We start from the raw sequence: 26126 nt of genomic DNA, 5'->3' as shown, positions 1-26126 counted from the left end.
AATCTTTCATTTTAAAATTATACAATTAATTATTATTTCTGTTGGGGAAAATTTTCTGTGCTCTGCAAAAATAACAAATCAGAACTATCACTTTGCAAAGACACTGGAGAGGGCATACTGGCATTTTCCTTTATCATTGTCTTTATTATGTTTTTCAAAGGGTTTCAAATTTATTTCAGAGACCTGACATTACACCTAATAAAACTTAATATAACTGACTACTACGGGATTGAAAGTATAGACGTAAATCACAACCCAGTCTTATCTTTCTAGTAGCTACATCAAATCTGTTAACAATTGAGAAGCCATTAAAATGCTAATGGGTGTGAAGGATGATCTATGTTTCACACTCCAATTTCTATTTTTACAAAGGCAAAACATACATGAAAATCCCAACAGTTCTCTTCTGATGGAAGAAATATGAAAGACTGTTTAGCTTTTGAAATTATGACATTGTAGTTAGACTTGTCTGCAAGATAAATTACGTTACTGCCAGCATGATTACAAAAAAGCTTTAGGGCCAAAGTTATAGCAGAAAAAGTCTTAACTAATTCCCTTTAATTTGCTTCCGAATGCCAAACAACATGAAAGAGCAGTGAATTTGACTGTCCAAGCTGTGCCAAACTTTAAGAAAGATGCAAACTTCAGAGAGATGTCGTTCACTCAACCTTCTGGAAAGCAAACCTCTTCGTAAGTGTCCTGAATGAAAACCTCACAAAGTAAGCCCTGTAAAATTAATTATTTCTGAAAATGCTTTCAACATGCAGAAGCTCTGGCCCAACACAAATGCTGCAGCTTACATGCTCTTCCTAGCTGGAGTCTTGAGAGTTAAAAGCCAAAAAGATCCTTCAAAGTTACCAGAATTATTTTAAAAGAGGTATCAGTAATCCTCATCAAGGAATTTTACATATTTTCTCTAGTACACAAGCAATAATAAACTCTGTTCAGGCTTTGATGGAAGTGATACATTTTTAGATGTGCTCAGGTGTGACCGTGTGTGTGTATCTGGCACTAAATTTGGGAACTCACTGGTCCCTGAGTAGCAGCACATGCATCATACTAATGTAATCCTGCCATCTCCTGTATCCCCTTAATCAGCAAGCAGCTGTGTTTCACTTGCTTCCAGAAATATCACAGCCTTGAATATCTCAAACAACATGGAAAACCCCACATTTTATGGAGGTTAAAATGAAGAGGGTAAGGGGAACACGCTACAGTCAGCTCTCTGTGCTGTTCCCTTTATTGTTGCCTAATGTTATTTATTGCAGCACCGTGTTTCCTTTTGAAGCATAATTAAAAAAGATAAATAACCATACAGTCTCCCACAAAGATAAATTGATAGCTTGAGCTTCTTCCTGTTGGATTGCCTTTTTCTACCACATAAGAGTGAGCAAACCTTTGATATATTTTTTTCCTTATGCTTCACAGGAAAAATATCCCTTTAATCTACTTTGGGGTTCCCTGAGTTCCCTGAAGTAATCCAGCACTTTGCTCTGGGTCACAGTAAAGTAATCTATTATTCTGCCACTATTTTTGCCCTTCACTGCGTGTGTTAGACAGCCACTCTACCGCCCTCCAGGTGGCCAGCCAGACAGTCCTGTGTCTTGGGCACATGTCCTGTTTGCCTCTCATTGAGGCAAAAATCCCCTTTGGAGAGCTGCTCCTGCACCATCCAGACTGGAATGGATGTGGCTGTTGTGGTCCATGAAGCAATGCACTGTAGCTTCAGGCTGCTCTCATCTCCAGGGCATCTTTTTTATATGTCATCGTTACCAGCATAAAGATGATGGCAGATCAATTCTGTTCCAAGTTTTACAAACTACATGAGGCACTCTTGTGCATTTCCAGTTGCAAGTAGGCATGCTGCTGAGTAATTTTAGTAGCATTTCATTTATTATGAAGTATTTGTATCATAGAAGTACCAATACAAATCCCAAACTTGTCACTTCAGACATAAAACACACCAGATTTCGGCTGGAATACAAGGAACAAGAACAAGACTGTCACCCGTCCCACACGGTGTTGACAAGTGAGACAGGCGAGTGAGGAGAAAACTGATCAGTAGGAGTTAAAAATACCAGTTAATACCAATCAAATGCATATATAAATAGAAAAATGTTTCCACTTTACCCCCTGTCTCCTCCACTTTTGTAAACATAGCAGAATTCACGATGCAGCAAGACACACAACAATGAGCTTTCAAAAGAGATTTGGCTGAAGGCAGCAGATGATCATGAAGCTCTTACATTGCAAAACATTTTTGTTACTATGCTTTTAGCTTGCTCAATATACATGTTCAGAATTATGTCTGGAAGAGACAACCTGGATTAGTGACTTTGTTTTAAGAATAGATAATCTCTTGGTAAATATTTGCACTGCGCGAGTTAGCTTTGCCGGCAAAATTGTCTTGACAGTTTATCAGGCTGAGCACAAAACTGACTTGCTGATTCTTTTGGGATGTTACTAAAAATGATACAAACTAATGATGCTTGTACTTGCATATAAAGCAAAATTAATTAAAGGGGCAACTAGACTGGCAGAATTTTAGTAAACTGCATTGTTTCCTAGATTTGAAACTGCAGACTGAAACTCTTTGAACTCACTTGTGTGAATTTTAAAATGTGGGGTCTATCCATTGTAGGAACTATACACAGGAATTAGCATCTATAAAGTATGAACACATAAGTCTGCATCTGCAACAGCATGCACAAGCAAACAATGTGAGAAGAGTAACAAAATCCAATTTCATAGAATTATAGAATGGTTTGGGTTGGAAGGGACCTTCAAAATCATCTAGTCCAATCTCTTGGCATGGGCAAGGTCATCTTTCACTAGATCATGTTACTCAAGCTCAACTGATGGCATTCAAACACAGCACTTCAGTTCTGCAATGTCTAGCTCATGAAAAAATCCTACCACAAAAAAGGAGCATTAACTTACACTGAGAAAACAATGGTGAGTATCACCAGCCACAGAAAAACGATTTGAGGATACTAATATTTTGTGGTCAAATCACAATAGACTGTTTGCTCATGATATTAATTCAATCACTTCAGCTGCTTTCACTTTTTAAGTATCAGTTCTTTCAATCTCTGTATTGTCTCCATCTTCTGCTTCTTAAGGTATAGATAGGTACCTGACATGTATAAAGCTGAGTGATTTATTGACTTACAGATTTTTTTAAGCTATGATGGCTCCTTTGAGGCTACTCAGACTCTTCAAGTGTCATTTATAATGGAAACTGTTATGTTTGCATTGGATGAGCTTTTTGCTTCTTTTACTTTAGTCAGCACTGACGTTATTAGCCTGTAAAAAGACAATAAAATATTTGACATACTGCTTTTGGAAAAGGCACTGGGTTATAGTAGAATGAAGAATAAGAAAAAGTGCCACATAAATACTAGTGGATAAACAAATGTGAGATACAACTTTTGTCGGTATGTTGTCCCACGTTTTCTCAAGTATAACCCCTAAAGAGGCAGTGGTGGTCTTAACATCTTCTAACACTAATACTACCAGTAACATCAGACTGAAAAGATATTGATTTCAGCTTTTAAGGCAATTGCTATTACAGTTTTGAAGTTTCTTCCTTCTTTTGTTGAATTAACCCATAGTTTTATCAACTTACTCAGTTTACAGACTGGTTACAGTTCTGTGAAGTCTTTGCAGTGCTGTTCAATTGCAGCTCCATCACTTGATACCATTTTGTAGAAGCAAGATTTCTAAAAAACAGCAAGTTCCTCCTATCCAAAAGGCAAATTCTTTTGTTCCATGATTTTGTAGGAGTGAAATTTGTATCTAAAGTACAGATGCTCCTGAACAGAAGCTAATAGAAAGCATCCTTACGATATTGCTTTTATCAGGGTGGCATAGAAGAAGGGATGTTGGAAAAACAGGAAGGAAAAATCTTTTCTTTATATTTGGTTTGGCTGACAATGGCAAGATTGACTTGACTTTCAGGGACTCTGCCTGAATTGCTCTGTTGAGGTTATCTCAAGGATACTGTGCAATAGTCTAATTTCTCCTCTGTGTGCCAAGGTGAACCACACAAATGCCTCCAATAGCTCTCAGCTATTCTCATGTGAGACAGATTGCTGAGCTTCTGTTTGGCTTTAGAGATGTTCGCGTGCCAGTCACTGGGCCACAGGATGACAAATTACCTCTCTGCCAATATGAGAGCTGGGACAGTTCTCTCCACAGCCTCCACCAGATGGGCCTAATTAAACTATTAGCCAATGAGTGAGGTCTGATGGCTCCATTAGGAATCCTCCTGTGCTTAAATAAACAGCTCAAAATAAATAGTTTTCTCAATTAGAGTGTTGTTCACGTCCTTTTCTGGGATATTCATTACCAGAGTGTCTCCTTTGTCTCCTTTTTCCTAATGGGACAGAGCCTTCTTGACATTATGCAAGAGTTTCAAAAGGCTATAATGGCATTAACCAGTTTGCTTTGAGGAGTTAAACCCTTTCCCACCCCTCCCCCATATTTTCCATTTTATGGGACTTTATGGCAAAAAGTTATCTGCCCTTATGAAATGCAGTTTCATCTAGGCTGTAGGGTTTGCTAGCCTGATGGATTAAAGCCTGTCAGTGCCACGTGTACTGCCCTTGTAGCCTACACCATCTTCAGATCTCCTCAAATAGTGATCCCATCTCCCATGCTGGCAGGGAGGGATACTCTCTTCCCTTTTTTGTAACTACTGCCTAGAACTAACTTCTCCTACCTTAACGACTATCCTCATGGCCCATCTTTATCCCTACCTCCTCTCCACTTTCTCCTGAGATTAACTTTTTTCTTCTTGATTCAGTTGTGACCTGTATGTATCTTATCTAGAAATCTGTTCATCTACTACAAGTATCTTAGTTTTTTGATAAGGAAAATTCAGTTGGAACTCAAGGTTTTGAACAACCTCTTCCCCTCTCTTCTCCCTTTACAAAAATTTCCCTGTGAAAGGCCCCTCACAATAATTTCTTGAGTTCTCCTTGACTCTTTGTTTCCCAAGGACATCTTCATAATCTAGAACTTACTCTCTTCCCCACCCAATCAACATAAAATGACTCTGCAGTAAATGCGAGTCATGATTAGACACTTTTTTGCTGACTCATTCTCAGAGTAGAATTTCTGCTTTGGGGGTGAGTGTTGGTCCCACAGGGAAAAAAATTGGATACTTCACCCATTAATAGCACTCCTTGGCAGCAGTGTTTGGCTCACTGTTTGAAATGAGCAAACAGGATTTTACATAAAACAAGTAGTAGATGGATTCTTCAATATACCTCGTGTCAAACGTGGTATTATCCATGTAACAAATTAGAACTGTTTGAGTTCAAAAATAGTAAGATGCTAGCACCACAGTTTCATGTATTTAATTATTACTCATTTGGTATCCATTCCCCACTTGCTTTGATAGACCCGTTTTAAGATACTCTTTGTCTAATGGCTCCAGAGAGAAATTGGCATTAAAGTTCTCTAAGTTACAAAACAGACTGGGTTGTGAACCCAAAATTGTGTCTAGTCACTGAAAGCAAATGGGAAATGAAATCAACTCTGAGAAAACGAATATTTCAGAGGCAGATCCTGTGACAATCTGTACTAGCCAAGGATCTGTCCCTCAGTGTCTTCATGAAAGACACTCAAGCAGTAAAAATCTTCACTATTGAAATGAAATTAATTCAATGCCATGTCACCACTAGGGACCATATTTTTAATTTAAGCAGGATACTATTTGCCTGTTAATATAGTGGGGCATACACAAAGTATTTTGCCATTTTGAGTCAACTCCTGAGACCTTTATTGAGATCCTTTAAGTAAGCCCTTTTCTTTATCTTCCTGTTGGACTGGAGTGAAATCTGAGTAAGCACCTCACTTCATTCATTCTCACGCAGTGTTTAGGAAGCAGGTGAGTTCAGAAAGTGACTAAATTAATCACAGATAGGTGGAGGTAGAGTTATCAGTAGAATGAAAGGTTTCAGTAACTTTGTGTCTAGATCTCCTTTTGAGCTCCTCTGGGGAGACTGCAGCATGACAATATTTTGGACAGCATTGCTTTCTGCACATCCTGGTTCCTCCTGGTACTTCACCACCAGTCAGGGATGTGCCTTGCCTCGATCACAAGTGATGACCTCAGAGAAGAAAGGCTAACATGGGAAGGGATGCCAACATCTTTCAATGGCTGCAGTGGAGTAAAGAAGTATGATTTTAAAAAGGTGTGCAAGAGGCTGCATTTTTTTCCTTTCTTTTTACTGTTATCCTGTTTGGTTTAAGGGCAAATTGTGCTTCCACCAGATGAGCCATCAAGTGGAGAGAATGAGGAACCAATTGAGAAACAAAAATACAAAAGAAGCTGGTACCTTATCAAAGTACATGGCTTGATGAAAAAGAAAAAAACAAACCCAAACCCCCGAAATATAGTTAAGAAAATGACTACATAAGAGAAGGAAATACCCATGTTCTCTAAGGCAGAGAGATTTCTCAGTCAAAAGCAAGTCTATTTGCATTTAAAAGCTAGCCTTGTTTCCCTTACAAAGTGGATGTGATTAAGTATCTTCATTCACAGAAATGACCTAAGAACACATCACTTCTCGTCCTTTCAGCAGCAGCCAGCCAGAAACTTGTTTTCTTAGGCTGCCCCACCAATTTCTCTTAACCCTGCTGTTGGCAGGCAACTTTTTATCAGTTGTCTCTTTCCTTACCCAAGCTCCTCTCATGCTGAGCTCTAACACACCTTACCAGCCTTCTCCGTGTCAATACTGGCAATAGCATTCAGTGGATAATGTTCCCAGAGAAAATTCAATCAGAAAGGAGGGCATTTTTTACCACCTGAGAGGAAGCTCAGATTCATGGAAAGAGCCAGGAAATTTCCACCTGTTGCAGCAGGACTGCTGTTACCACTTCTATTGACATGTACTGGTTTTGGCTGGGATAGCATTAATTTTCTTTATAGTAGCTAGTATGGGGCTATGTTTTGCTTTTGTGCTGAAAACAGCACAAAAAATTATTGATAATGTAGAGATGTTTTTGTGATGGCTGAGCAGTGCTTACACAGGGGTCAAGGCCTTTTCTGCTTCTCCCCCCACCCCACCAGCGAGGAGGCTGGGGGTGCACAAGGAGTTGGGAGGGGACACAGCCGGGACAGCTGACCAAAGGGATATCCCGTATTGTATGGCGTCGTGCTCGCATATAAAGCTGAGGGAAGAAGAAGGAAGGGGGGATGTTCGGAGTGATGGCGTTTGTTTCCCCAAGTAAGCACTTCCCTGGAGATGGCTGAACACCTGCCTGCCGATGGGAAGCAGCGAATGAATTCCTTGTTTTGCTTTGCTTATGCACGCAGCTTTTGCTTTACCTATTAAATTTATCTCAATCCACGAGTTTTCTCACTTTTACTCTTCTGATTCCCTCGCCATCCCACTCCCACCAGTGGGAGGAGTGAGTGAGCGGCCATGTGGGGCTTAGTTGCCAGATGGAGTTCAGCCACAACATCACGCCGCCCCCGTTTGTAGTGGATATGGAGAATTCTGCTGAAAAAGCTGCACAGATTTCATCAGTGACCACACAGACACTTACTAGAGTGACGTATTTTCTTTCTCCTTTGTTCAAACCAAAGAACTAAGGTTATCTTCAGGGCTGAGACTGTTGTTTGGGGTTGGGTGTTTGTTGTTTTTCTTTTGGTCCAAGTCCTTAAAAAATAAAACCTTTAAAGCCTAACATTAGTAAAAGAGCCCTGAACGTACCTGTGTTTGGCACATCATGTTTAATTGCATCTCTGAGCTAACATGGGCCCATTGTTTAAATTTCAATTGTTGGAATTGTCATATTGTAAAATTTCATTGAAGTCCCACTTCTCTGCCTGAAGTGCCATAATGTTAGCCAAGTGGGGAAAAGGGTTCTTGTGAGATTGATTTTTCAAACACTGTAGTTCTGTTCAATTGAATTCACTCAAGTAGTGGTTAACATAAACACTGTGGAGAGTATGACATGTCAAATTAGCAGCTTTGCAAATCTCCTGTTAATTGTCAGCCTAATTAAAAAATTGCTAATTATAATGTTTATAACTTCAAATAACTGCTCAGCTATAAAGCACTGGCTGTCAGGTGTAAACAGGGGGACTGAAGGAAAAAAAATCAATCGACATCTGTTAATTTATCAGAGGCAGTACACTAAATTGAAAAATGGATTGCCTAATGCACTGTAAATCTGCATTACGATAAAAGACCAATTCATTTCAACACCTGCTTAATAAATGATAATGGCCATCTTTAGTGGCTAGCCCTAGGGTTTCTTCTGCCAATCAGACTTAGAATCCTGCCTTTACCAACATCAGACAAGAAATAGATTGCACCCTGTTAAAACATATATAGTATGTCCTCCCTTCTTTATGGTGATAAAATTTAATAGTCTTTACAAAAATTTTCCTGGATTTTCTCATGTCATAAAGAGCAAATCTGTCTCATCCCTCTAAGGTTCCTTTATTTTAGACAGACTTAAATGCATTGATGAACTAGAAAAAAAATTAAGTGCTAAGTCAAATCATTCCTACCTATTGACTTCCTTTAAATAAGAGCTATAGAGCTGAAAGCAAGTATTTTACTTTTGTATTTTTTCCTTAAATATTTACGTTGATCAGACAGATTATGATCCTCTGTAGTTTACAGGGCAGTGCATATTACTAACAAACAGCAGTGTTTCCAAAGTGTCATCTTTCAAAACATCATATAGTTCAAGGAACTGCAAAGTTTTAGACAGTGGCTGCTCAGTCCCTCAAAGGCAGATGGAGTTAAAGGTTGTATTCTGGTAGATGTGTATTTTTTCAGGGAACTGCAGACTACACAGGTCTTTGTAAAGCTCAGGTTTTTGGGACAAGAGGATGAATGTAAGTAGCTGGTTGTCATTTCGTCTGTGAAAACCTGATTGCTCTCAGCCTGGGGAGATGACAAAGAAGGAGGTTGAATGGAGAAGATACATGTCTCAGGAAAGGACTCAGCTTTTCCAGAATTTGAGAAATACATCTTCTGAGGATGATGCTTCTGTTTCCTAATCCCCAATGGAAGCAATGTGGATTGCTGCCTCTTGGCTAACCAACATCACTCTTTCCTCTTCATTTCTACAAAGACATGCTTTGAACCTTTCTGTCTTTCCTGAACTCAGCAACACCCATGAAACTATGTCCCTGTCAGTGTGGCAGCAGCTGCTGTCTCAGGAGGGATGCGTGTCATGACTTTGTGCTAATGGTTCTCATTTCATGGCGACATTTCCAGCATGCAACACTGCTTCCCTTTGTCATCTGAGCACATTTTGAGGGATTAGGCAGCTTCTGTATTATATAATAAAATTAATCAGTAGGTCTCTTACATATTTCTGAGACTGCAAAACTTTCATAGAATATTATCAAGTCACAGCTAAGTTAATATTTAAGACTGTTTTTAAATTGCTGGTTGAGATGAAAGGGTCAAGTATGGTTTAAGATGAAATTTGATCATTGTGATCATGTTTTGCACTTCCATTCCTTAAACTCTTATTCCCCCCTCCACCCCAAGAGTAAAACATGTTTTCATTTCCCATTAAGTTTTATAATGCATCTTTTATTATTTTATATTATGGCTTCATTTAAAGCTTCAGACAGTATTAGGAGCAGTACAAAGACAAAAAGGGCTAGTCCTTGACCCATGCAGGTAACCGTGAAATCAGGGTAGACTCAAGGAGAGAGGCAAAAGGAAAAAAAATATTCATAACCAAACTCTGCATCCAAGCCAGAAATGTGTGTAAATTGGGTCCTAACTTACATGTCCATATATCAGATCATGCTGTCCATCTCAAAGTTTAGCATATTTTCACAAATGTCATGACAATAGTCCTGGTAATATTTAGGCTTTTCCTATGGTTTCCTCAGAAAAAGACGACTCATAAAATAAAATGTAAAATGAAGGGGTTTATAGTGCAGAGGAGGGGAGAGTTGGTACTGGAGAAGCAGGATGCCTCCAAAAACTGCTGCTTCTGTTACACACATCCCCCCCCATCCTCCACCACCCATCCCCACCTTGTGGCTATGAATCACAGGCTGGGCAAAGGTGTCCAGACATTATTTTAAATATTCATTGTGCTGTATCTGTAAACCTGTTGTAACTACGGAAACAGTAGTAGTCTGTATTCCATGTTTTTGGTGGTTAGAGTTAAACTATAATCTATATTTCAGTTACCTCATGTTGAAGGAAAGTGCAAAATTTGATTCTTTATGGGATCAGCATTAGTGATTTCTAACAGTGTGTAAGCAATACAACTACACACAGAGTAATAAATATATCCAGTCTGGAATAAACAAAACCATTATTTTATATCATGTCTTAAATTTCCATTTTAAGCCATGTTCATGTACAGACAGAAGCTTCCTTTATTAACTCATAGGGACACAGCTATTTTCTTAAGCCAATTATTGGCTTAGTTTTAAAAATCTCTAAGGAAAGTTGTTATGGAAGGTTTTGTTTTTTACAAAAGATTGTTTTCATAACACATGAATTTTTACAGCCCCACATGCCTTTAAAACCCCTTTCTTGTGCCTAGCAGCTTTTCATTACTATTGCTGCCTTCTCCTGTTAACCCCAGAAGTACATTATGTTTTTCCAATTGCATATGAATGTTAGGTCTGTGGCACACCCAAGTGCATACCTCTTAAGGCAAACCCATTAAAATTAATGTAACAGCATGTACATCCATCTGGTGTACATAAGTCAGCCAGGAGCAAGTCCTTTGATGGATTTAGTCTGCCTTGTACATCTTATGAATTCAAATAGTTAAAAATGTTGTGACCTTTATGGCCAATATTGTGTGTAATTTTCAAGATGATAGAAATGCAATTTATCTATTTTCTAAATTTATTTTTGAAGCATAGTCCAGCAAGCAAACTTGAAAAACATTTTTGTAAAATAACATTTTAATCCTTTAAAAAGTGAAGAATTCAATTTGATATCACAGATGACAGTGTTATGATATAAAATTCCATACTAAATAGCCCCCCCAAATTACTTTCAATGCTGCAAACAATAAAAGACCAAGATTATATCTGATTTGTTTTCTGGCTTAAATAAGCCAAACTGTGATGCCTGAAATGAAATCGCTGAATTGTGTTGTGAAGTTATTTTTATTAAAAATATTAGAAGGAAATGTGTCTCAAGTTTTACCCAGGCTGCCACAAATAGCAGATTATCAGCAGCACAGTCAAATACCTTAGGAAACATGTTAATATTGCTGATAATAATGGTGACCAGAAAAGTTATTTTACATTTGAACAATGCAGACCAAGCAATTTTCGTACCTGTAGTGATAAACAGCAAATTGTTTCCAGTGCTAAATTTCAAAGAAAACAATAGAAGAATTGCAGGATATCTAACCCCTTGAAACATCCCTCAAAATAATAACCAGAAATATTCATTGCAGGCACAGTAGCCAAATAAGAAACAGGATGCTTGTCACACTATATGAACTCAGATACTCTGCTATGTTTTAACCATTTCTGCAGATGGTAATCACAATTTTGGAAACCTTGGCTAATTTAGGGAAGAAAATAAATAATACTCTACAGGTAAAGATTCAGAGAGGAAAGCAATTCAGTGTTCAGTGGGACCTGAAAGGATAATTCACTGTGATAGTATAATTTAATTTTAACTGGAAGAAAAATAAAGCTTGTAAAAATTTCTATACCAAATACAGCAGACAACAGTATTTTACTGGAAAATTTCAAAATGTTTCTTCCTATAGTGTAGTTTTATACGAAACAAGGGACAAAAGTGACCAAGCCAGACAATTACATAATATGAGTGAACAAAAAAAAGGGCAATTAAAGATAAAAAAGTGGAGGAAAATGATCATGTTTAGATTTTCAACAGGTAAGATCAGTGCATCTCCTCTGACTGATCAATACCAGTGATAATATATAAGATTCTTGATAGCTGGATCTCCCAATTTTCCTCTTTTTTGGCTTTTTGGTTTATTTAAACATTGTCATCATAACTCTTACAGATGTAATGGAAGTTTCTCTGATATTGTGCTATTAAGATCAAGCTTTTTCTTATTGTGCTAAGGCCCTCTGGTAGAATCTGTTATTTTTGTATAGAACATATATTTACTATAACAAGGTATATATACTATGACTGTACCTCTATATACACATATGTATATTGCTTTGTGGATATATTCTACATATAAGAATAAATATGCATACATAAATATAGTGAATTGCATCACAATAATTTAGACTTACTAAAAAAATTCAAATGTAAAGAGGCACATTTATTCTTATAACTGGTTTGGGTTTTTTTTCCTTCTTAATGTTTAAAGGAGTGTTGAATACATCAGCTAGGGACGTTATCCTGTTAGTCACCACATTTGGATAATTCATTTGCAATACCCAATTATCCACTATGTTAATGCCACACATCTGTGTGCAAACCCTGCCAATGAGACCACATTCACATTCAAACAACACACTAGATTCGTACTACTGCAAAACAAAATCCCATCATTTCCATCCAGTATTCTCAGCCACTTGGTCTTTCTACAGGAAAAAAAAGAGTACAAACATCCCAAAGTCAGGCTTATTTACTTGAAGCATAACATAAAACCTCCTGTAATTATTTTTGCCAATTTCCTGAATCCTCTGCATTGCAAAACAGAATTAAATGTTTTGTATGCATTCTTCACCTTCCTATTTGATGATCTGTACAGAACCTGAAGGTTAGAACTTTACAAGATAAATGTTACTAAGCTATGTACATCAACATTTAGAGGTCAAAATAATGTTCAAGAATATACTGGAAAAAGCAGAAGTGAGGTGCATATGGGGAAAAATAAAATCATTCTGTTAGTCTGTTAAAGGATAAGAGAAAGAAGCAATTTCTTTATGAATAAGGTTATAAAATAAAAAGATCAGACATTACACTAATTCTTACCTAACTGAATAGTCATAGTTGCAAAATTTCCTCTTTTTGGAAAAAAAGTGCATGCTTAACTTTAAGCAGGTACTTTACACATCAATTTCACTGAAATTAAAGTGAAAATACCAATGAACTTAAAGGGACCAGCAATATGCATGGTCAAACCTGTATTTGATTGTATAGATTCAAGGAGTAAAATATTATCTTGAATTTTGGACTTAGGATAAGAATCAAGTACTAGACTGAGATCCAAAGCTAGTAAAAATGCTCCCAGTGAAGCAGTGGGGGTTCAGTAAACATAAAATATCAAATAAATCAGAAAGCATGAATAAAGAACACAGGAAAATCACATGCAGAATAGAGATAAATGAAGTTTCAATGAACTAAATCTGACACATTTCTTGACTAGATATGTGAAAGAAGTTCAGTCTGTATGTTCTGTTCCAGATCACACCATCCGTGTTACATGGCCTGATGAATCACATACTGTTCCAGAACACACCTGACAGAGCTTTCCCAGTGTTTCAGTCTTAGCATCTTAGAATTAGGATAGGTAATAAACATTGCTCTTGGTTGTCCATTTTTATTCTATCAACCTCAAACCAGCATCAGTCACCAGGTAGGAAAGTACTGAATCTAATCTCAAGTCTCTTCAAGGTACTACAAAGACCATGAATGCTGAATATAGTTTACTGGATATTTGCTTGTTGGAGCTCACAGCTTGTCTACAGTGAAGCAAACATAGATATGCGAGGATGTAACAAATAGCAAGGCTACCTGAGATCTTGTTCCTCTCCTCATGGAGCTTGCTTTATACAAATCATGCATTAGTTCAGGTCTTACACTTTCTTCCACCCAAATACAAAAGAGATTATATGCTGTAGCCCAGATTATATGTAGAACTGTGCTCAGTTCCATATATGGTTTAGTAGATAAATCAGAAGAAAAAAATACCCACAATGCTCTCTTGTGTGTCCTCTGCGGCAAAGAAAAGCATTATTGCTTTTTTTTTGTTTGTTCGTTTTGCTTAAGAAAGGACACAACTATGAATAAAGCAAAATATGTAACCCAGTATAGGAAGAAAAACTTAATACAATTTGAGGTTCTTCTAGAAAACAAGCAAATGCAGCCAAAATAATATTTTTTTCCCCCAAGAAAGTAGTAATTCATTTAGCTGTTTTTAAATTTATTTATTTCCCCTTCTTCTCTCCTCCTTTACTTTTTTTTTTCTCCCTAACTCACAGAATTAGGATAAATAGGTAAGCATTTTTGGAGGGCTCAACCCACATTCTTGCATGAGTTATTTACTTTTTTGAGCAGATCCCTCTGCAGATCCCTGATAAGAAAGAGGTAACTGTTTACCAAAGCAGGATGTTCTCCAACATGAAGGACTTAGCAAGCTGCTTGCCTGATCTTCTAGAGAAGCATTCAAAGCTTGGTCTCCACAAAGCACTTCCAGGAAACCCAAGGACTTCAATACAAATAGTGATGAAAATTCATTTTAGTCTCCCGTTGAATGACATCTTAGTAACTGAAAGTCAATTTTATCTGTGTCTACTGTATATACCCTGATATCAGAGGAGTGTTGGCTTATGACTGTTAAAATTAAACAAGGTAAAGGGCAAAATTCTTTGGCAAATCATCACAGCTCCTCTGTCATGGTTGCTCCCAGTGTAACCAAGGGTTGCTTTTTCCATCACATAAACATATCCACAGATATCAAATACCCAAGAGCTTTTTCTGTGAGCTCCTGAAGTCCACATACATTGTTTTGACCTGAAAGCAGAACAAACTCTACAATATGGGAAATGTAGGAGAATAAAAAATGACATCTTGAGCAGTAAGGACAGGTATATTCTTGCATCTATTGAGGAAAACTCAGATGTGAGGAAAGTGAAGAGGGATAATTCATAGACACAAACACATCTCATCTCTCCTCTCGAGCAAAAAGAAATGTCATCTGAGCTCAGCCTCTGTGCACCTGACTGAAAGTGCTATGAATGGCAGCTGTATAAAACAGAAGGTGTTTGAGTTGCAGTGAGAAGTAGGTAGCTTTGAATACTGTTAGGCTTAAATAACCTATAACCAGATACATCAGTGGAATAGTAACATTTTTCACATATAAGTAAAGACATCCAGTTTGCTCTGACAGACATGAGAAACAACAGCTCCATCACAGTGCTTGCAATCTGCTTCCTCAAGTCCCGCATGTCAAATTGCTCTGAGTTAAGGGGTGAACAGTTGTGTGAACCATTGAGCAACAATGCAAAAAAGGCATCGTGTAAAGGAGATTACTGCTTAAATATAATTACAGAATTATTAAAATGCAAGTTCCAGTTGGAAATTGTCATAACAGTTATTTTACTGAGGCCTTCAGAGTACACTCAGAGGAAGCAGAGCATTGACATGACAGGCTGTAAGGCTATTATTATGCAAAAGGTCAAAGTTTCCCTTAGATTATGTCTACTCTGTGAGTCATTGACTTTTATAGACTGAGGTGTTTAGAAAAAAGTCTCATGAAATTTATGGGAGCATAATGTTCTGGTTATAGTCTGTAACCTTATTTTAAAAGAAAATATAGCTCATTAAGTATAATATTCAGACTGTATCATATATTATTGTTTTCATTTAAACGCTACCATAAATGTGCACTGGGCTTTGGAGCCTGGTTTGAAAAATTGCCATGAAAAATTTACACCTTAAGGACTTACTACTTGAAATACCTACTCAAGTGACTAACCCAACTGGGAGTCTGACAGATATCAAAGGACTTCTCAGACAAGTAAGGACTTCAAGGCTCGCATCCTACATCTTAAGGAGTTGCTGAGGGACAGCAATTGAGGAAAAGGGTTTTTTTTTGGTCCAGGTTTTTCCTTGTGGCTGCCTTTGAATCTGTCAGTCACAGCATCCTGCTTTCCCATAGATTCCCCAGTTTTGCTCTCTTAAACCCATCTCATCTGGCTCATTCATTTCTCCTCTAAGGATCATGCTCTGTCTTAGGATCTTATCTCCATTTTCTTCACATATTTTTCTTATATCTTTTCATGATTTAGCCTGTTTCTTCATATCTCCTACATCCTTACTTATGAGCTCCTTCCATCTATACAACTCAGCTTCTCATTTTAACCCTCTGAAATCTCCACCTGAAGGTCTCACTGTTTAACCTTGGTATGCTCAGCCTGGACATCTTCTCAATACTGAGTACTAAACACTGCAAATAAAAGTGACTAACATATCTTCTTCCTTTTTCAGTAAACAAGGTTTTTGAGAAATACACAAATGAAAAAGATGTAGGGCCTGATCAGACACATTCTTATTTCAAAATGCAGTGCTTTTTCTGCAGCATGTATGCCCACCATTTCACAGAGAGTTTCATAAGAAACTATATAATGAATATTTTCACCACTCAGCACAGAAAAAAAAAAATTGGGTTTATGACTAAATCTGAAAACAACCAATTAAAAATAAAATAATGAAAGTTCTTTACTTGGCACATCAATTTTCAACAAAAACTAGTTTTTTGCATGTCTGAGACTGAATCCCTCTGTGCACTTCTGGGCAGTTTTAAGAGATTGTAAATGTGCATCAGACTCAGCCACTATAGTGCAAATGATTTGGCGGGATTTTCACAACTAATTTTTTTTTGGTATTAAAGTGTTAAAGCAGTTTAAGTAGATTTGTGCAAATGAGCCTTGACAATTATTCTGAATGATTTAATGCACTGAAAATTAAATGATTTGCAATCTTATGTGGTTACAGTTATAACCATGACACATTCTCCTTTCTCCCCCATCTCTCAAGAAGCAAGGAATATATTACTTAGGTACTCGCAGCAATAAAAGAGAATTCAAACTAAATTCCACTTTTTTAAGAGAGTGAACACAGCCTACAGTTTATTGGTCTTAGAACAACTCTACTGCCGGAGTAACTTTTCCTTCTAATTTAATGTGCTGCTGATATCAAAGAGTTAAGGATATAATTTTACACGTTTCTTTACTCTTACTTTAAAAACTCAATCAACAATTATGCATTTGCATAATTCGAGTTTTTTTTAAAAAATGTCTGCTTGGCAAGACAATCACCTGCCCCTTAAAACTAAAACATTATGTGCCAAGCATCTCCAATCTCCACTGATTAACAATAGCATATTCCAAATTTATAGGGTCTATTACAAGCCATCTGAAGAGTGCCAAATCTCCCTTACTCCCTCTCCAGGGAATCCCTTCTCAGATGCTCTTTTCACATCCGGTAAACAACACTTTATGTCTTTTGCACAGATAGCAGATAATTACCATATGGTTAAAAACATGCTTGCTTCATTCACTTTCCCACTGTAAACTTCCTTCATTATGACAGCTAAGGAGCATCTAGGGAGGTAAACTCTATAATTTAGCCCCCTATAGGCTTAGTCATTTAAAAGGTCAGTGTCTATTACAATAAAGTTAGAAGCAAGTGTAAGCGACTTTGTAAGAAATTATTTTTATTCCAGCAGGGTTGAAGAGAGAAACTGATGCAGGTGAAGGAGTGGGAGTCTCACATATTGCATTGATCACCAATATAATTTCTTATTGCATTCAATACAGTTACAAACGCATGCTCGGGAATAATGTAGCAGAACAGGTAACAAATATCTGGGAAGGAAAGGAGCTAAAAGTGGCCTGTTTCTTGGTTTCCTTGCTGTTTCCCTGCCTTCTTGTTCACTGCATAGTGTGGGGATAGCTCTGGGAAAAGGAAACTGGACCAAGTCTTTGAACAGTAACTATGCAAGAACATGCCCCTTTCAACCCTGCCTACCAGCACTCTGGGGAGGAGAAGGAGGACTTGCCCATCTCATGCACATGCACAGCAGACAAGAGCTGAATCCCAAAAGTGATAAAAACCCAAGATTCCCAGAGATCTGTCACAGTCTCCGAGAGCCTCGGAGGCTGTGTTCCTGTGGAGCTGCTTTAAAGGAAAGCTAATTATGATTTCTCCCAAGCTAAATGATCGATTTCATCAGGCTCCCTCTCTATTGGGGTTGCTTAATCTGTGCTCCAAAATGAAAAGATGGTTGGCAAATGCTCTGGCACTTCTGACCTCTTCAAGATTAATTCCTTGTGACCTGGTTATTTACTTAGGAGTGCAGGTGACAGATGAGCCCATAGTGGAGAGAGAGATACTAGTATGTTGCATCCTTTTGGTATGACTTCTATCATTTCAGTTCCACAGTTCCTGGAAGACAAAAACCTCAAGGACAGGGAGGGGAGAAGAAGATCTTGATGAATTTTATTTCCTGAGACAACCAAGAGGCATTTTTTTAACCTTCATCCCCAAAATCTCCTTGAAATGAGATTTTATTAATCTCAAATTTTCTTTGTATGCTAATCATATCCTCATTATTAGTTGAGGTGGGAAAAAAGTTTTCATGTACACTCCAAGTGATAAGTACTTAACTTTAATAAACCTGAGATAACTAAATACCTGATCCCAGTCATTCCCATTTTATACTTTATAATAAGCCTAGTGACATCAATGAAAACAGTTCATGATTTTTGAATGGTTTCATTCCAGCTTCTGTTTAACTCCTTTTCCTTCCTTAATGATTACCATTTCATACTGTATCAAAGCAGAACGGCCTTCTAAGAAGAAACAGGAAACATCAAGGATGATAAAAAGGTACTCTGCATCTCATTTGAAGAGCCATAAGATTCAGGATTTGGGTTACAACTCCCTCACAGTCTGGATGTACCCAATATATATAGTGCATTCAGGCTACCCAAAGAGAATAAGATCTCACCTATGCCTGGGTAAACTGGGATATGTTAAATTAAATAAGCATAGAAGTGGTAGACATGAGAAAAGAAGCCAGAGGATTAGAACAGCATAATTTATACCTGTAAGAGAGAGCCCAAGGCAGGTCAACATCCATGATGTCAAATGCTGGGCAAGCAAAGAGGCAAAGACAGTGACAAAGTGGAGCAGTCAGAGCAGTGCAGCTGCTGCAAAGCCGAGTCCAGTGGTAACACTAACTAATAGTTAGTAATGTATTTCAAAGACAGAAATGAGAATGATGATTCACCTGTTATGAACATGCCATCCATCAGTGGAAATTGCCCTCTGCAATGGACATGCTGTCAGCATTTCATCTGCTCCTACTGCTTAGCTTGGGGAGGGGACAAGAAAGAGCAAGAAAGGATCATCAGGGAGCTGATTCAGTACTCTGCAAAGGAAAAGAAACAGCTTTTTGAATGAGGAAAACTAAAATCTGGTATCTGTCTCTATGGCCTAAAGGCTAAAGCAGGACAGTACAGTAACTGAGACTGAAGTCCCCAAGATATCCTTGTACATGTCAAAAGGGTCACAACATTTTATAAACCCTATTACCATCTTTCTTCTTTTCCATTTGCCTGGGCCATGGTGTTCTCCATCAAGTCAAAAGGGCTTTCGAAAAGTCTTATACTGGTCACAGAATAAGAATAAAGGACATTAGGAGCTCATATCCCAAACAAAATATTGTAAGTGGTGCTCAGATATATTTTGGGGCCTTTCAGAGTCTCCTGTTTTATCAACAACTTCATGACTTAAGAGCCTAAATAAGCACTTTCCTAAGGGCAGGACCTCTGTTACTGGTGCTTGATGAAGAAGACTTTGTTTATTCCATTCAGTAATTTGAACTATTTTTTTTTTCCTAAGCAGAGCATTTGTTGTACATCCAAGTGAACTTATGCTGCCATTTATCGACTTAAAAAGGAAGAGATTTTCTCCTGGAAACACAAAGCACACTGTTTAAACAGCATTAGAGAGCAATTTGGGCAGCTGGCGCCCATCTTATTTGTTTTATACATAAGTCACCTTTCATATGAAAACAGAACACCTGTGGTTTTATCTACACAGAACAAGTAAAACAAATAGCACTACAGTATTAGAACTGACTGCTTGCTGATTTACTTAAGAAATTATCTTCATACTTTATTATTATTATTTATATTGCAGAATAATGCAGGAACCCTGTAATGATAGGCATAAAAATAACACAAACCAGAAAAGATAGGCTTGTCCCTAACGTCTTGTGTAGTCAGACCATGGTTGTCATGCTCACAGACTTGTTAAAGAACTTGGAAACTCATGCCTGGAGAGCTTTTGCTTCTCCAGAGAAGGGGTGGTGGGGGTGGTGGGGGTGTAGAAGGACAGGATTAAATTCTAAATACAGGACAATTCTGCTGTATATCCTGGCAGAAAACAGGGCTGGAAAAATCTCCCACTTCCAACTTCATCTGGTCATCAATTATTTCGAAGAGGACAGATTTTATAGAAAAACATCCTTTATATTATTTAATAAAGGGCCTCTTGATGGGATAAGATCAGAGTAATGGACTGTTGCAATTAAGTACAGGTCTCCTGCTGTAACAGAAAAGGCAAAAACAAAGACGTTTACTTCACAGCAGAAGACACTGAACATTTAGCTACGTGTTCTTTAGCCTTATACTATATGACTAATATAAATGGAGACATCACATGAGTGTTGGCACAATCACCTGACATGGGCTGTTACACCATTGTTGGCCTGTGGTGATTTCCAGTGGGCTCAGAGAAGAGACTCAGTATTTGCTTTAGACAGACAAGGCTTTGTTGAACTATACAGGTAGTGCTATAGCACACTTCTTTTATCACCAAATCAGTTTCTGACTGCTCAGCTTCCCCAAATATTCCCTCCCATTCCCAGTGCCCACCACATGCAACCTAACCCTTCCACTCTGTGCAGAGGTGTCTGTCTCTTGGAAGTGATTCTTTCACAGCATCTCAGATGAGCACCTTCATGCTCCCCATAGAAGCCCATTAGCCACATCTGCCCAATCTTCTTTCATCTTCTGTCCCATCTTCTTTCATCTGTCCTTTCCTTTCCTCTCAGTTATTTATGAAGAAATCAGTGCAACCTCTTTGTCTGTATACAGAAGTTGCCCTTGTTTTTTATACTGTTTCCATCAACATGTATCCTCTGTCACTCAGGGCCTCCTCTGATTTGAATGGCCTTCTGTAGCCTATCACTACTTAATAAGATCAATAGATATTGCTGGTGGTTATGCTACTCTGAGGCTCACTTTTTGTGGTGGGATTAAATTTATATGTAGAAAAACGTTCTGCACCTGAGCCAGTAACTTGGTACTAGCAGGTTCAACAGATGATGGAGGTATAATACACAAAGTGGTTAATCTGGGGAAGAGTCATTCTAGATGACATGGTGATCTGTAATACTGTCTAGGTGGCTGATAGGCAATAGGAACAGAAAAAATAAGTAAGAAAGAAGAAAAGTTATCCCAACTGTAAATTGGTTAGTGATGGCAAACCTGACAGGTTTTGTAAGCCTGAATTAGATTTGAATCAAGTGTGCAGAGAACTGACTAACATATAATTTCATTTCCAAATGCGAACAAGAGGTTTTTCATCTGTTGAGTGTATGCATCTAGAATGCATCACATCCTAGAGACAAGCTTCTCAGTAACTCACAATTTTTGCAGTCACAGATACAAGTTCTAATTCTTCAAGCCTTAATTCTATTTATTTATTTATTTATTTATTTATTTATTTATTTATTTATTTACTGACTTCTGAGCTTTTCACAGAGGCTAGCTTGGTTTTTATTGAATACGGCAATAAGGGGTAGGCACTAAAATTTTGAATGTGAAATAACCCATGTAGTTTCTACGCCATTAGATTTCTCAGTTTACATACCTATTAAAATATTTCTTTTTAATGGATACTTGCTGCTTGGTGATGATATTTTTGATTATTAAGGCCTAACAGAGTTCTTTAAATAATTGATTTATGGGTGTATTAGACAGGGCCAGGCCCAAAAGATACAAATATATGAAAAATTATATGAAGCCTTTGACAACAGTGAAATTAAATTAATAGTAAAATTGGATTGAGTTAATCAGTTGAGTAGAATGACGGGAAGGTTGCATAAGAGAGTTGAACTGAAGGAGTTTGCAGTAATCAGTTTCTTCAGTGCAGCTGCTACATGTTTGTGGTATAACAGAGTTGATGAGCAGCTAATTTGTATGAAACTAGAAGCAAGTTAAATGTTGTCTGGATTATAACAGGAGTCAGCAGCTAATGCACAAAGTGACTCCATTGGTTTACAGCAACATGCTGGAATTTCTTAAAGCTATTAATGATGGGTTTGACAGAGCAGTATGTGGCCAGTAATGGAAAACTCAAAGGCCACGTTTCTTTTCTTCAACCTTGTGTCTTTCCTCTGGCTTCTTTGGAAAGAACAGGAGAAGGTGGGCTTACAGCACTGTGTCAAACTTTCCTCAATTTCCTCCATTCCCATTTCTCCCAGTCCTATTCCTGGCAGTGCACGAACAGCTGAATAAATTCAGCAAGGCATTGAAAGATGATAGTCCTTTGCTTTAGTTTGATGTTGCTTTTCCAGGGCTTCATGCAACAATACCTGCAGCACACAGGACAGTCAGCAGCCCAGGCAACAACCTGTTTTTTATCATTTATTATGGTTAGGGGTGCTTGCATTCACCCCATCCATGTGCTACATTCAACGTGGTGGATGTTAGCCCAGTGCCACAGCTGTCACTACAGTCACAGACAGGCTCCAGTTAGCTTTAAACTAGTTATCGTAGGTGGCAGCGTGTCTTTGGAGCAGAACAGAGCTCAGGAAAAAAAAAAAAAAAAAAAGGGAAATTAGCCTGTGTTTGAGCATTGTGTTACCAGGATTGTGCTGCTAGAAATACTCAAACAACTTCTCTTGGATACATCTATATAAGCTGCAGGTGCTGTGGGAAACAAGGATGTAGACGTAACCTTAGCTTGGATGGAGTACAGTGAAGAGCTTGTTTCCTCATCTGAAAACATACAGATTTGACAACTGCAATGCTTTACAAATATGGCAATATCTGTAAGTGTTCAGTTTAAAACTTTTAAAATTTTGCACTAGTCTTACAAATGGCAAATAAACATTTTATTCTCCATGCCATTTTGTTTCAGTCAGTAACAATACCACTGTTTCTTGACAGAAACACATTTTTCCATATTTTCAATTCTCCATAAATGTCAAAATGTGTTCCTCTTTGAAAACACATTTTCCCAGAAAATTTGAAAGTGTAAATGGACTAGAAGTAATTATAAGCCATGATTTATCAGTAATAGCAAATAAATCCAGTTCCCAGCTTTCTAATACAGCAGCACAAAAAATGCTGTTATTGAATAGAAAAGGTTAAAAAGTCTTTAATTAGATGCACATGGGCTCTATGAGCTAACAATGTGTCTGTCCATAACCCTGAGTCCAACACAGCTTCTTAGAAATGTACACATTTTAAGTCAACAGCATCCCATTTATTTTAACAGAACGATGTATGTGGTTAGACAAGAATAAAGCATATTATGGCACCTATGCATGCATGTATGCTGACTATCTGCTGGTCATAGCCAACTGTCTGCATCTGATCTAAGTTTTTTTGACAATAACAAAATCTCATTCCAGTCCAACAGATTTTTGAAAATAATGTCAAGGTAAGGGCACCTGTAATCAGCAATGGAAACACGCAGAGCAGCCAGGTTACAAGGATAATTGGATATAGGGCCATGTACAGGGGACCAGGTCCCTTGGCACTGCAAGCTGCGGACTCTGAGCTGCTCTCGCTCCATGGGAAAGTGACTTCTGTGGGCCTTGCCAGCTGGATGGATTGTAAAAATCTGGAGTTTATATAAAAAGATAAGTAGGTGTATTATTTTTCCTCACTATGTTGAAAAATCATTAGAGTAGTAAATTTGGATGTAAATAGGATTTTGCATGAGTATGTGCAAACCCAGTACATGGTAGAATAATAGTAATTAATAGCAAAACATGGTAAAATAGTAAAGTAAAAAAGTTTAAATCTCTTAATAGAAAAACTAGAGAGTCAGAACCTCTTTTTGAAAATTACAGGTAACCACAGCAATGACATAAATCAGTGCAATCTACTGACTCCACGGGAGTTTATTTTCCTCTGTGATCTCATCAATTCCTCACTTAAAACCTGTTGGCCACAAAGAACAATGTAGCAGAAGCAGCTATCTTCACTGCCTGTGAAATCCTGCCAAGCTTGGGTCTGGCACGGTGGCTGAAGGATGGAGCTGCTTCAGTGTGGGGTGTCCTGCAGCTCCCAACGGATGCTGGTGCACAGGGAGACATCCTCACCCTCCACAGGGGTTTCTGTGGTGGGAACTGGGGCACCACAGGGAGGAATAAGGGTGCCCCCCAGCAGGGCCATGGTGGGTATCTCAGCCCAAACCTGAACAGCTCCCAAGTGCTGGTTTTAGCTTGCAGGCAAAAGGAGGTGGGTTCAGAATTTGTACTCTATAACTCACTTCTGTTTGTGCTGCACATACATAATTTGAGGTGTGCTGAACAAATGCTCTGCTAGTAAATAAAGAATTGAATAGTTAACTGTGGATGTTATTATAACTTTATCAAAGGTGATTTATAGGAAATGTCTGGATCTAGCAAACAACTGCACATTATCTACCTTAGAGTCAATCCATTGGCTTAAGCAAGACTATGCATGTATTAAATAACACATGTTCAAAACGTTTGGACAAATGCATGCCCACCACTGACCACTGAACACAGCTGTTCAGGTGTAATGTCTGGCTCTGCCATTCCTATAACCTCCTCACTTTAAACATACAAGAGAGGAACATTTCCTACTTAGCTTGTCCTGTGCTTAGCCCCTTCCTAACCATCTGCTGCCAACTGCTGCTGGAGGCAGGAGGCCGGCTGGCTCCCAGCTCTGCGCCAGCACAGCAAGTCTTACTCAGGGCTGCGGGATCTTAAGCTCCAGTCCAGAAATCAATGGCCAAATTCTCCTTTCAGCCAAGGAATGAGTAAAGAAATTATTTTCATCGAGATTTCACAGTTAAAGGTGTATGGTGATGTCTGACACTTCTAATATCCACCAATTTGAACAACACAGACCCACAATTACATTTGTATAAGAAAGTTTTGATATTGACAGATCAGGATATTTTTTTTCTAAATTAAATGAGATCAATTTGTTTCTTGTATCATCTCTAGTCAATTATGAATATTTATTGCAAGATGTCGGGCAGTAACGATCACTGGGTAATATGAAAACTACAGACAGGTAGGCATATGGTCTCGATAATCCAAGATCTGTATCCACATAAAAATGTCCTCGCTTGAATTCAGCCTCAAGGCTTATACATTCCCTTGAACTAAAATATCTACTCTGTTATTTACTGCATTACTTAAAAAAACTGCTTTCCTATATTTAGAGAGCCTCATAAATGGTATACTTTGTTGTGCAATGTACTAGCTTGTGTGCCGAATCATACATCACTACGCTTTACCAGATGTCAGAATTTAAAGCAGACCTCGGCTCTTTCTTCACTGGAAAATAGAAGGAAAACTGGCAGCTCATGCCACTGCAAGCTGAACTACTACTTCTTCTGACTCATTTAATTGTGACTGCAGCAACCTGTGGTTATAAAGCCTCAATATAATTATCTGGGCTGAGATCTTTGGGGTTTTGATCCTCTTTCTCGATTTTTTTTTTTAATTATTTTTTCCAAAACACAGGCTTCATTGTCATTTGTTCTTTAAGGAGAATACAACAAGTCTAGAAGTTCAGACCTCATAAGATCTCATACAAACCTATCTGGGGTCAGTGGGAGTTAAACACTATATTTAAAAATTAAACATGCAATGACAATTCATCTCTGTCATGACACCAGATTCTTTGTATAACCACAGATGTCTGGGGCAAAGACAGAGAGAAGCAAAGGACTGACTGCTAAAGTAACAGATCTCATTATCAAACCTCTGAAGGGATGAAGATAAATACACACTTAAAATACTGTTGACTAACCTTAGTAACTTGCAGCTTAGGAGTTACACTGCATAGGCACAAGTGCATTGTACCACAGATGGTTCAGACAGTGCTGCAGAGGCTGAAGCTGCACATGGCCTATCAGACTACAGGGAATTCATCTGCAAGCCCTTCAATGTTAGTATACAACTTTGTGTATCCTTCAAAACCACAATATAGAAGATGTACACTAAATGGCACCTCTGTGGTATTAAATTATAGAATCATAGAATGGTTTGGGTTGGAAGGGACCTTAAAGATCATCTAGTTCCAGCCCCCCACCCCCCCCTGCCATGGGCAGGGACACCTTCCACTAGCCCAGGTTGCTCAAAGCCCCGTCCAA

The 26126-nt window shown here is 38.1% G+C and overlaps 1 protein-coding gene across 1 annotated transcript in view; it reads right to left on the bottom strand.

Annotated features, from left to right (window-relative positions):
- Positions 1-19108, bottom strand: part of ADARB2 (adenosine deaminase, RNA specific B2 (inactive)) — a 282450-nt gene extending 263342 nt beyond the window's left edge. Inside the window, exon 1 of the mRNA XM_026842993.1 lies at positions 18979-19108. Coding sequence (XP_026698794.1) covers positions 18979-19000 — 22 coding nt within the window. The 5' untranslated portion in view covers positions 19001-19108. The remainder of the gene's footprint in view (positions 1-18978) is intronic.
- Between the last annotated feature and the right edge of the window lie 7018 nt (positions 19109-26126).

Source organism: Athene cunicularia (genome assembly GCF_003259725.1).
Source record: "Athene cunicularia isolate RWA chromosome 2 unlocalized genomic scaffold, athCun1 chr2_part1, whole genome shotgun sequence".
Lineage (NCBI taxonomy): Eukaryota > Metazoa > Chordata > Aves > Strigiformes > Strigidae > Athene > Athene cunicularia.
This window is presented reverse-complemented; position numbering and strand designations above follow the sequence as displayed.